General features: G+C 38.3%; 2 protein-coding genes across 2 annotated transcripts in view; one reads left to right on the top strand and one right to left on the bottom strand.

Annotated features, from left to right (window-relative positions):
• The window catches only part of UBE2V2 (ubiquitin conjugating enzyme E2 V2), a 738,183-nt gene that overhangs the window by 530,905 nt on the left and 194,162 nt on the right, over window positions 1-13,116 (top strand). The window lies entirely within an intron of this gene.
• Window positions 1-13,116, bottom strand: part of PRKDC (protein kinase, DNA-activated, catalytic subunit) — a 207,487-nt gene that overhangs the window by 71,575 nt on the left and 122,796 nt on the right. The window contains exons 52-57 of the mRNA XM_049775793.1: window positions 12,659-12,770; window positions 11,139-11,263; window positions 10,906-11,055; window positions 6,576-6,749; window positions 1,422-1,520; window positions 266-473 (exon numbers count right to left, since the gene is read on the bottom strand). Coding sequence (XP_049631750.1) covers window positions 266-473; window positions 1,422-1,520; window positions 6,576-6,749; window positions 10,906-11,055; window positions 11,139-11,263; window positions 12,659-12,770 — 868 coding nt within the window. The remainder of the gene's footprint in view (window positions 1-265; window positions 474-1,421; window positions 1,521-6,575; window positions 6,750-10,905; window positions 11,056-11,138; window positions 11,264-12,658; window positions 12,771-13,116) is intronic.

The raw sequence follows: 13,116 nt of genomic DNA, 5'->3' as shown, positions 1-13,116 counted from the left end.
GCAGGCATAGACATGATATCTACCAAGTGATTAGGACGAGAATGAAAAGGGAGAGAAAGTAATGCAGAGAAGAAACATCTTGATGGGGGGTGAAGCAGATTATGAGCTGTAGGCATGCAGTGTGCACAGAGGAGATGGATGTAACTCTCAGAATTGGATGTGCCAGAATTATGAGGAAAATAATAAACTCAGTTTAACACTATTATAAAATTAGAAGATGGGGGAGAAACGTTGATACTTATTACTACAGAGAAAAGTACTTCACCTGAAATTCACACTCAGACAGAGGATGCTCAAAGATAGGGTTTGGATAATCTGGGCTCATGCTGGTCATTTCAAGGAGAAAATCTGTTGCTAAGCTTAAAAAATGCATTTCTATCTTTGGAGAATATAAAGAATTTAGTGCCAATAATCGGGCCAAGATATTTGATGGTAATCTAGTTTCATGACTCCAGAAGTTTCGAATAATTAACCTGAAAGGCAGAGAAGGGAAAAACACAATGGCAAATGAGACAGAATGCTGAAGGATTGAAAGGGCACAATTCTTTTATGTATACGAGGTCTTACATGGAGGGGAAACCACATTGCACTGGGAGCAATCTGAGTTCTACTAATCTGAGAACTAATCTGAGTTCTACTAAGCAATGAAAAACAGAACTAATTCATACTAATTTATTTTTTATCTGGGTTTAGGGCCACACTTGGCAGTACCCAAGAATTATTTATGATGTTGCTCAGGAAACTATGCAATGTCAGGGATCAAACCTAGGCCTCACTCCTACTGGCAAAGCATGTGCTCTTCCCTTTAGGTTAAATTTCTGAACCCCAGAGTCATATTTAACAAGAGATGTGAACATTGGGATGATTCTATTATTCTCTTTTGTTGTTGTTGTTGTTGTTTTTGGGTCATACCTGGCAGCGCTCAGGGGTAGTTACTCCTGGCTCTAAGCTCAGAAATCGCTTCTGGGGGACCATATAGGATGCCGGGATTCAAACCACCATCCTGCATGCAAGGCAAACACCCTATCTCCATGCTATCTCTCTGGCCCCGATTCTATCATTATTTCTCTAACCTGGAAAGTTTTCGATGTTAAGTATATAATATCAACTATTTAGAGACTAAAAAGATATCTTTAAAAAAAAAACTGAATAATCTCTCACTGCTTTGCTAAATATAAATTTGCTCCAAGGCTAAGGAGATGGCACATGTTCTGTCATATGCAAGGTTCCAAGTTAAGTTCTAGCATCAAATACTCCTCAATCTTCTGTCTCTCTAATGTAATGAACTACACAGCCAGAAAACTGAACTTATAAGTCTAAACTGTCAGGACCACACAGCAGTCTGAAAATAGTCTATGACAGTGTATCAATGCCCCCCAAACTTATCTATCTTATCTATCCTGGCTCAGAGAGTCACATACTGAAGTCCAAGGTTTTCATCCATCAATCCTTGAATCAATACATCTTTTGCCAATTTAAATAGTTCTTGGGAGTCATCATTTGCTTGACTTTCTGGATCACTGGGGAAAAATAGAAAAAAAGATCAAATATTAATACTCTCTTCTATTCTTCTGTATCACTTCTTTCAATTCCAGTAACTAACCAGAATTAAAAGAAACAGTCTGGCTTTTTTGATGAAATAATAGGTAGGCTACAGGCAAGTAGCATGACTTTGGCTCTCCAGGATGAAAAAGTCCAGAAGGGTTCAATTCCTGAAACTTGTCTGACATCAAAGGGGTGAGTGTGATATCAAAGTTTACAGTAGAAGACTAACAAGTAAAACACTATATGTTTGTTTTGGGGACACATCAGTGATGCTCACAGGTTAATACTGATTAGAGACTTGAGAGAAGGGGAGCAACAGGTGAAAGTTATGGTACTTCCAAAAGTCTGAGACTAGATGGGTTCACTGGTGAGTTATACTAAACCCTTAGATTAGATTTATTACATTTACTTCAAGAGGTCTTCTAAAACACTAATGAAATACAAATCTTTTTTAAAGAGTCTACAAAATTATATTAATATACAAAGAAGATAGACATGAGAAAACATTTCAGATCAATTTCCCTGATGAACATTGATAGAAGAATTCTCAATAAAATCTTAGCAAACTAAATCCAACATCACATCAAGCCTCATAAACCATGAGCAAATGATACTATTCCCAAAAAGAAAAGGAAAAAAATGCTATTCCCAAAAATGTAAGGATGTTTCAACATATACAAATGATTTAACATAAAAGACCAAATCAATAAAAGGAAAGATAAAAATCATATGATTTATCAATCAATGCAGAGCTTTTGAAACGATCCAACAGCCATTCATAACTAAAAAGATAGGAGTGGAAGGAATAATCCTCAAGATAGCAATGTCCATCTATAACAAGATCACAGCCAGTATTATTCTCAATGGTCAAAAAGTGAAAGCATTTCCTCTAAAATACGTACAAGGAAATGATGTCCACTGACCCCACTTTTCTCAATTTAATATTAGAAGTTCAAGCTACAGTAATCAGGCAAGGAAAAAAAAAAAAAACCAAAGGGCTCCAAAATGGAAAAGAAGTCAAATTATCATTATTTATAGAGGTTCTGATATACATAGAATATCCCAAAGAGCTCACTAAAAAGCTCCTAGAAGCAATAAATCATTACAGCAAAGTGGCTGGACAGAAAGTCAACACAAAAATATTGGTGACACTGCTTTAGGCAAACAATTCCTTGAAGCAGTTCAAGAGGCTCCACATTATTACACAGGAACACTGAATTAATTGGAAGGGAATATTTTTGGTGGGGAAAGGAGAAGACACCAGTGACCAAGTTTCCTCAGAGTCTTCCATGGCAGTGGGAAGGATCTCAATAGTGTATTAGAAAGAATCACCCACAGATCATAGAAAAACAGCACAAAACCTCACCATGGGAAGTAGACAAAGAGAGGAGCCCTGAAGTCTCCTTCATATATAACAACCTACATAAACTCTCTGGAAAATAATTCGGAGAGGAAATGTTGAAAAGGTTTAATGAGTCCAAAGAAACAATGGAACAGGGAACCAATAAAACACAGGAGGCTACAAAGTATAGTAAGAAGGAAGGAAACTGAGTGGAAGAGGAGAAACACAAATATGAAAGGATGGAGACTAGGGGCCAAGAGGTCTCATTTGCACTGATAGTGTTGAAAAGGACAGAACTAAATATTCAAGCCAAGTCAACAACAATTAAATCATGGGATCCAAACTTTAACAATCAAAACTTAAAATGGGCTTGTAATGCTGGCAGGCTAGAGGGCAGCAGGTGGTGGCATGGGATACACTTGGTATAGGGAGGGAGGTCAACACTGGTGGTGGGATTGTCCCTGGATACATTGAGTGTCTGAAACACAACTATGAAAAACCTTGCAAATTACAATGGTGTCAACAAAATATTTAAAAAAAAAGGAAAGCTATAAAAACAAAAATCAAGGAAATATAAACAGAAATGTAAGAATTAAAAAAAATGTTAGGTGAAATAAAAAAAAACCTCTCAACAGTAGAGGAAACAGCATCTAAGGACAAAATCAGTGAGCTCCAAGATGAGATGCAGAAAACCTCCAGACAACAGCAGAAGATGGAAAAAATAACTCAAATAAATGAACAGCATATAAGAAAATCTTGAGATAAAATGAATCATGGGAGTCCCAGAGGGCCAGGACAGCAACCATGACGAAGAAGCGTCAAAGAAGCTAGAGAATGCCTGCACACAGATCCAGGAGTCCTGAAGTGTACCAGCTAAAAGACACCCAAAGAAAAAGACTCTACGATACATCCAAATTAGTATGACAAAAGCCATAGACAGAGATAGACAACTGAAAGCAGCAAAATCAAGTAAGGAAATTACAATCAAAGCAGGGTCTCTAAGAATTACTTCAGACATATCAAATGAGAATATTTTGTACCCAGGATGGACCTGGGTTCAATTCCCAGCATCCAATATGGTCCCCGGAGTCTGCCAGGAGAAATTTCTGAGCACAGAGCCAAGAGTAACCCCCAAGCACTGCCGAGTGAGAACCCCCCCCCAAAAAAACCCTATATTAATCATAATTGTTTAATACTTGAATATGGGCAAATAACTCTGAACAATGAGTTAGAAATTAGCACCAAAAGACAAATCTTCAGGGCTAACGTCAGCTATTTTTTCAACAAAAAAGCTGGGTACACAAAATGGAGTACAGTGGTGTTGGGAAAACTGGATAAAAACATGTAAAAATAGGGGCCGGAGAGATAGCATGGAGGTAAGGCATTTGCCTTTCATGCAGGAGGTCATCGGTTCGAATCCCGGCATCCCATATGGTCTCCCGTGCCTGCCAGGAGCAATTTCTGAGCCTGGAGCCAGGAACAACCCCTGAGCACTGCCGGGTGTGACCCAAAAAAAAAAAAAGTAAAAATAAACAAAGCTATATCCATATCTAATATATTACAAAAAGTTAAACAAGAAGTTATCAAAGACCTTAGATCAGAACAGAATCTGGGGTGGAGAAATAGCACAGCCGACTCAGGATGGACCTGGGTTCGATTCCTGGCATCCCACATGGTCTCCTGAGACCATGTGATTTCTGAGCCACAGAGCAAGGAGTAACCCCTGAGCACCACCAGGTGTGGCCCAAAGAAACAAAAAACAAACAAACAAAAAGAACAGAATCTATAAATTACACTACAGAAAAAATAGACAAAATGCTCCAAGATGTGGACTTCAAAGGTGTTTTAATATGATTCTAATGGCATAGGCAATAGAATAAAAAAAGTTTAGGAATACATAAAATTAAAGTTTCATTATGACAAAAGAAAGAAGCAATAATATTAAAACCCACCCAATGGAAAGGGAGAAAATCTTTGCATTCAACACATCAGATAAGGGTTAATAAATATGCTATATAAATAACTCTTAAAAATCAACAACAAAACCCCTATCCAAAAATGGGTACAGGAAAGAAACAGACACTCCTCTGAAGACAAATGAATGGCCAATAGGTACATGAAAAACTACTGTGTTTTACTTGTAAATAACAAGTGTTTGTCAAGGAGACAGAATGTGGAAAGGAGGGAACCTGGAAAAACTGGTGGTAGGATTGGTGTTGAAACACTATGCTTGAAACTCAACTAGAATAACTTTGTGAATCATGAATGGGGAGGGGGGTGAGGATACACACAGTGTCAGGGCATTTGCCTAGCATGCAGCCAACCCAGGAGAAACTCGGTTCAATTTCCTTTACTGCATCCCACATGGTCCCCCAGCCTGGCAGGGGAGATTTCTGAGTGCAGAGCCCAAAGACCAATCAGTGAATCAATAAAAAAAGTTTTGAAAAAAATTTGGGAGGAAAAAAAAAATGAAGAAAAGAAAAAAACAATACAGGTTAGGGATGGGCTCAGCAGTAAACCCTTACATGTAGAGCTTTGTGTTTGTGAAGTCCTAGGTCTGATCATTTTTGTTTTTCATTTAATTTTTTGTTTGTTTTCTGGGTCACACCTGGAAGCACTCAGGGCTTACACTTGGCTCTGCACTTAGGGGATTACTCCTTATGGGGCTCAGAGAACCACATGGGGTGCCCACATGCAACGTAAGCACCTTACCCTCTGTACTACTTCTGATGCCTCCATAGTTTTTGTAAAAAAAAAAAAGGTAAAGTACACAGATGTCAGGAAAAATAGTCACAAAATTTGCTTATACATGGATGGATATGAGTATTAGGCTGAATGCAATGAATCAGAGTTTGGAAAGGATAGACATAAGATAATCTCATTCATTTGTGGGATATAAAATAAAACACAGTATAATAATATCTAGAGACAGCAGAGATGAGGGCCAGGAGGACCGGACCATGGTAGGAAGCTTGCCATAAATGTGGAGTAGTGCAGTTAGGGTATGGGGCCATTATGACAATGATAGTTGGAACTGATCACACTGAACAAGACCTGGGTACTGGAGCCAGAGTAATAGCACAGTGCATAGAGCTTTTACTTTATTGACCCAGATTTGATCCCCAGCATCCCATATGGTCTTTTGAGCCTGCCAATAATTTCTGAGTGTAGAGTTCTAGAGTAACTCCTGAATGCTGCTGGGTGTGGCCCAAAACCCAATAAACAAAAAGAAATGGGTGTGTGCTGAAAGTACATAAAGTGATATACCTGGTATCCATTCACTAACAATAGTTTAAACAACAATTTTCTAAAAGGAATAAAAAGGAGAGTGGGGTGGTAAAATGTCTGCCCCAGAGGCATGCAGGGGGGAAGGGAGGGAGGGAAATCAAGGACATTGGTCATTAGTTGCAGGAAATGTCCACTGGTGAAGAGTGGTGTACACTAAGAATGAAACTCAATCGTGAACAACTTTGTAACATGATGTTTCAATAAAAGGAAAAGAAGTGTCAACATAGTCATAGAGGATTGAAGATGGAATTTAGTAGTGAAGCACATGCCTTCCATATGTGAAGTCCTGAATAATTTTGGCACTGTCCAACATCAATAAAGATGTTTTCTGCTACTGCTGGACAAGTACAACCCCTAGCATCAAAGCAACAATAACACAACAATATCAAAATAGACTCACCGGTAATTGTCATGAATCCACATGAGAATATTATACATTTGCTCCCTACATACTGGAGAAGGATGGGAAATGAATTCTGTTACAGGATTCAAGATTTCTCGAAGTTCTGCTGGTTTCAGTTTTGGCATCATCTTATAAACTATGTCCAAACATACTTTTTGCCTTTCATCATCTCTATATAATAAAAAAAAAATTTTTTTAAAAGCACAAATTGGTAAGCACTGAGGACAGCCATTTCTGGCTAAGTAAATAAACAAAACAAAACAAAACAAAAAAAAAGCACATTTAACCATTTTTATTATTATACTCTCAAATCTTACATACAAAGTATTTGGGGGGGGGGTAAATGCTCTGTGTTTCAAAATTTAACATATAACACAGGACGGAGAGATAGTGTAGGGCACCTATCATGCACATAGTGACCTGGGTTCAATCCCTGGCATCCCATATAGTCTCCCAAGTACCACCAAGAGTAATTCCTAAGTGCAGAGCCAGGAAGCATCACAGCACCCAAACAAACAAAGCAAAACAATGAAATGCCACAAACCTACACTTACACTTAAATAAAAATTATATTTCCTTGAATTTCCATATAACCCAGTAATTCTGCTTGTCACCAATTAGACAGGCCCCCAAAATAAATTATTCAGAAAAGACATTTGCACTCCTATATTCCTTTGCAGCACTATTCATAATTGCTAAAATTTTAAAATAAACCAAGTATTCAAGAACAAATGACTGAAAAGAAACTATTATATATATACATAATTATATATATATATATACATACACACACTACTTGGTAGAACATATAATGCAATACTACTCAGCTATAAGAAAAAATGAAATTATACTATACATACATACATACATACATACATACATACATACATACATACATATTTTGTTTTTTGGGCCACACTCAGCAGCACTCAGAGCTTCTCCTGGCAAGCTCGGGAGACCATATGGGATGCCAATATTTGAACCACCATCTTTCTGCATGCAAGGCAAACTCCCTACCTCCATGCTATCTCTCTGGCCGAAATTATATAATATTTATGTGGACATATCTGGAGGGAATCAGGGTGAATGATTTCAGATAGAACAATCTCTCATCTGTGGAATATAAAGAAACCTAATAGGGGGGGATAACATGGGGCTGGAGTGATAGTACAGTCAGTAGGGCATTTATCTTGCATGTGTCTGACCTAGGTTAATCCACTACATGGTACCTTAATCCATCAGGAGTGATTTTAAGAAAGTTTCCCAAAGGCAACAGAAACTGAGAACTAGTCTTCTGTACGCCACTTAGCACAACAGAGGGTGGGAGTAGGGAGGGTGGAAAGACAGTAGTGGGGACACTAGAGACACTGGGACATGGTGGAAGTAAGAGAATACTATGGTGATGAATATAGTGCTAGGAATTTTATATATGAAACCCCGGCAATAACTTCTTTATAAACCAGAATGCTTAAATTACATTTGGTATTTTTTTTTTTTGCTTCTGGGCCACACCCAGTGGCGCTCAGAGGTTACTCCTGGCTCTGCACTCCTGGAAGGCTCGGGGGACCATAAGGGATGCTAGAGATAGACTCTAGGAATGTCTGTCCTAGGTCTGGGTCAGGTAGGTGCAAGGCAAATGTCCTACTACTGTGCTATCACTCCAGTCCTTGAATTACATACTTTTTTTTAATATCTTTATTCAAGAACTATGATTACAAACATGTTTGTAGTTGGGTTTCCATTATATAAATAAAAAAAAAAAAGAACACACCCCGTTACCAGTGCAATATGCTTACCACCAATGCCCTCCATCTCCCTCATCTCCCATTCCTTGCCTGCATTCAAGACAGGCATTCTATTTCTCTCAGTCACTACCATTGTCATGGTAGCTGTCAGAGTAGTCATTTCTCCAAATGAACTCACCACTCTTTTTATTAATTTTTGGATTTTGGGTCACACCCGGAGGTGCTCAGGGGTTACTCCTGGCTGTCTACTCAGAAATAGCTCCTGGCAGGCACGGGGGACCATATGGGACACCGGGATTCGAACCAACCACCTTTGGTCCTGGATCGGCTGCTTGCAAGGCAAACGCCCGCTGTGCTATCTCTCCGGGCCTAACTCACCACTCTTTGTGGAGGCATCATATCATCAGCTGGATCTTTCAGCCCTCATCTCTATTGTCTCTTTGTATTAGTACAACGTTTTTTTACTTTTCTTAAAACCCACAGATAAGAGACTATTCTGTATCTATCTTTCTCCTGACTTATTTCACTCAGCATAACAGATGTCTATCCATGTATAGAAAATTTCATGACCTTATCTCTCTGACGGCTGCATAGTATTGCATTGTGTACCAGTTTCATCTGTTGTCGGGCATCTGGGTTGTTTCCAGATTCTGGCTATTGTGAATAGCACTGCAATGAATACAGGTGAAGGCATTTTTGTGTTGTGTTTTTGTGTTCCTAGGCTATATATCCCTAGGAGTGGTATTGTTGGATCATATGGGAGCTCAATTTCCAGTCTTTTGAATTATCTCCATATTGTTTTCAATAAAAGCTGAACAAGACGGCATTCTCACCCGCAGTCAATAAGAGTTCCTTTTTCCCCACATTTCTACCAGAAGATTGTTATTCTTTGTGATGTATATCATTGTCTGTGGTGTGAGATAATACCTCAATGTTGTTTTGATTTGTATCTCCCTGATGATTAGTGATGTGGAGCATTTTCTCATGTGACCTTTGGCCACTTGTAATTCTTCTTTAAGGAATTGTCTGATAATTTCTTCTCCCTATTTTTTGATTGGATTAGATGCTTTCTTGTTAAGTTCTGTGATTACCTTGTATATCTTAGATATTAGCCCCTTATCAGTTGGGTATTGGGTGAATAGTTTCTCTCTTTCTACAGGTGGCTTTTGTATCCTTGTCACTATTTCCTTTGAGTTGCAGAAGCTTCTTAGCTTAATACAGACCCATCTGTTTATCTCTGCTTCCACTTGTTTGGACAGTGCTATTTCCTCTTGAAGATGACTTTAATTTCAATGGCATGGGAATGTTTTACCTATGTGTTGTTCTATATGCCTTATGGTTCTGGATCTGATATCAAGTTCTTTAATCCATTTGGATTTGATCTTTGTGCACGGTGTTAGATGGAAGTCTGAGTTTGCTTTTTTATATGTGGTTGACCAGTGTTCCAGCACCATTTGTTGAAGAGGCTTTCTTTGCTCCATGTTGCATTTCTTGCCCCTTTATCAAAGATTGATTGTATGTCTGGAGAACATTCTCTAAATACTCAAGTCTAAATACTCAGGTCTATTCCAATGATCTGAGGGTTTGTCTTTATTCCAATACCATGTTGTTTTAATGACCATTTTTTTGGTAATACAATTTAAAGTTAGGAAAAGTGATGCCTCCCATCTTCTTTTTCCTAAGGGTTGTGTTAGCTATTCGTGGATGTTTATTGTTCCAAATGTATTTCAGGAGTGCTTGATCCACTTCTTTGAAGAATGTCATGGGTATTTTTAGAGAAATTGCATTAAATCTGTACAAAGCTTTGGGGAGTATTGCCATTTTAATGATGTTAATCCTCCCAATACATGAACAGAGTCTGCGTCTCCATTTCCTTGTGTCCTCTTTTATTTCTTGAAGCAGTGTTTTGTAGTTTTCTTTGTATAGGTCCTTCACCTCTTCAGTTAAAGTTGACTCCAAGGTATTTGAGTTTGTGTGGCACTATTGTGAATGGTATTTTTTTAATGTTCATTTCTTCTCTATTATTATTGGTATATTAGAAGGCCATTGATTTTTGCTGTTAATTTTGTAACCTGCCATTTTGCTATATGAATCTATTGTTTTTAGAAGATTTTTGGTAGAGTCCTTAGGGTTTTCTATATATAATATCATGTCATCTGCAAACAGTAAGAACTTGAATTCTTCTTTTCCTATCTGGATGCCCTTGATATCTTTTTCTTGCCTAACTGCTATGGCAAGTACTTTTAGTACTATAGAACCCTGAAGAACCTCTCTTACATCTGAAAAGAGCCTTAGACAACCCTGAGAAGTAGCTTCCCTATAGGGTAGTAGAACCAGGACACCATTTTTTTTTTCAGATTCAAACATCACAAATATGTGTGTTAGGAAAATCTATAAGGTCTTTCTGAGTTAAAGGTAACCAAAAGAACACTGGTAGGTATGCAGCCAAACTTGGGGTTGATTCTCTGGTACAGAGAATCAGAACAGCCCTTAAGCACCACCAGGTATAAGCCAAACATCTACTCCCCAAACAAAAACAAAACAAATCAGTAACATTTTAGGATCCAGTTCTATCTACTCACCTGTGCTTCATGAGTTGAATAAAATCTTTACTCTTTAACTGCAAGTACAGGTCTGTTATCATCTCTGCACGACACAGAACCACCTCCAGACATAGAGTCTTCATTACACCATGGAATTTGGGCAGCAGGAAGAAAACTGAGTTCATAAACCTGACCAGCAAACACAACTATTAAGTGAGAGAGAGCTGTCACCGACCCACCCTGCCACAAGACATTCATTTCACCAGTCATACTTGTCAGCGAGAGGAGGGAAATGCTTCACAGTTTTGTTCAAGCACACGATGAATTTGTCTTCCATTGTGTTCTGATGCTGTCTCAATTGTTTTACAATCAATTCATATATGGATTCCTTCAGTGTCTGAAAAATTAAGCCTCTTTTCAAATATACAAAGGTGATATAATTTACAAAGTATGAAATATTGTTGTGAGGATTCCTATTTTAAACAGTGCTCATGAGGTGAAGTTGGAGGAGTGATTATAGAGTTGCAAAGAGGACCAGGGAACCACCATTTGCTCAGGGGTTCCAACTTCAAAAATATGTATGTTATGAAAACTTACAAGATTTAAAAGGCCACAACCTAATTGCTTGAGAGTTAGTCTTCTCTACATGGACACACTTAGATCCGGTTATGGTCTTTCACATTTTGGCGAAAGAGGTAGGGAAAATTAACAGAGGGAGATGGAATGAGAAGCACCGTCTACAGTTTGTCATCTCTGTCGTATTAAATATTGAAAGCACAGGCGAGAATAATAGCACAGCAGATAGGGCACGTGCCTTGCACACAGCTGACCTCCAGTATCCTATAGGGTCCTGTGAGCCTGTAATGATTTCTGAGTGAAGAATTAGGAGTAATAGCCCCTGAGCACTGCCCAGTGAGGCCCAAATACCAAAATAATAATAATAATAATAATAATAATAATAATAATAATAAGAAGAAGAAGAAGAAGAAGAAGAAGAAGAAGAAGAAGAAGAAGAAGAAGAAGAAGAAGAAGAAGAAGAATCAAATAAAAACTGAAAAAGAGGATTTTCTAACTTAATTATTGCAGGAATCAACTAGGAAATCCTAAGTCAGTCAGAGGAATTCTGGTTATCTATGCAGATCCTAACTTTTATAATAAACAATAAGTTACCAGGGTAGGAAGACAGCTCAAAGAGCTACATCATATGTCTTACATGTAAGGCCTCAGTTCAACTCTCAGGACATCATTCTCACATGCACACTGCTAGATGTAGCTTGAGCACAACTAGCATGATGCTGGTGTCCTAGAACCTCTGAGTAGAGCAGTGGTGAGTGCATGAGCAGGACTGATTAAGTCGTAGGCCTGCAAGCAGGGAAAGTGTCCTGGCAAGTGGGCCTTAGGTTTGGGCCTTAGATTTCCTAAGTATAAAATCAAGCTCCTGGTTCTTATATCTTTATCAAGTTTCTATGTGTTTAAAAAAAAATCATCTGTCCTCTTTTTAAGAACATCTGGAGGGCTAGAAAGATCGCATAGTGGTAAAGCGTTTGCCTTGCAAGCGGCCAACCCAGGACCAACGGTGGTTCAAATCCCGGCATCCCAGATAGTCCCCCGTGCCTGCCAGGAGCGATTTCTAAGCATAGAGCCAGGAGTAACCCCTGAGCGCCGCCAGGTGTGACCCATAAACAAACAAAAAAATATCTGGGCAATGTACTCAGTAGCAATGAGACTAAAATCTTAATAAATGATCCCAGGTTTAGTCCAGTAAATAAATAAAATTGCACAACAAACTCACATATTCTTTCTCAGAAATATATTGAAGAATGAGTCCTAGAACTTCTGCTGCTGCTGCATACACCTCTTTATATTTTATGAAGGACATATTATTGACCAAAACTTGAAAATATCTACAAAAAATACATAAAGTTAATAGAGAAAATGTGGCAAAACTTAAAATTTTTATTCTGGAGCTGTATTAATAGTATAAGGTGAGGAAATATGAATTCTAAAACATGAACTAAATAATTTGTGAGACTACAGATATGAAGCTGTAGTTAAGGTTGAGAACATGACCAGGGAGACACATAAATGCCATGACTAAGCCTTCAAGAACTGCTACAATCAAACAAATCCATGCTGGATACCAAGGAAACTGAAGTGAACAACAATTATCAATCAAAATTGTGGTTTACTGAAATAAGCTGTCCTTTGACAAAGTAAGGACAATGATGACAAGAAAGTAGAAGAGAGGGC

Source organism: Suncus etruscus, chromosome 6 (assembly GCF_024139225.1).
Source record: "Suncus etruscus isolate mSunEtr1 chromosome 6, mSunEtr1.pri.cur, whole genome shotgun sequence".
In the NCBI taxonomy this organism is placed as follows: Eukaryota; Metazoa; Chordata; class Mammalia; order Eulipotyphla; family Soricidae; genus Suncus; species Suncus etruscus.
This window is presented reverse-complemented; position numbering and strand designations above follow the sequence as displayed.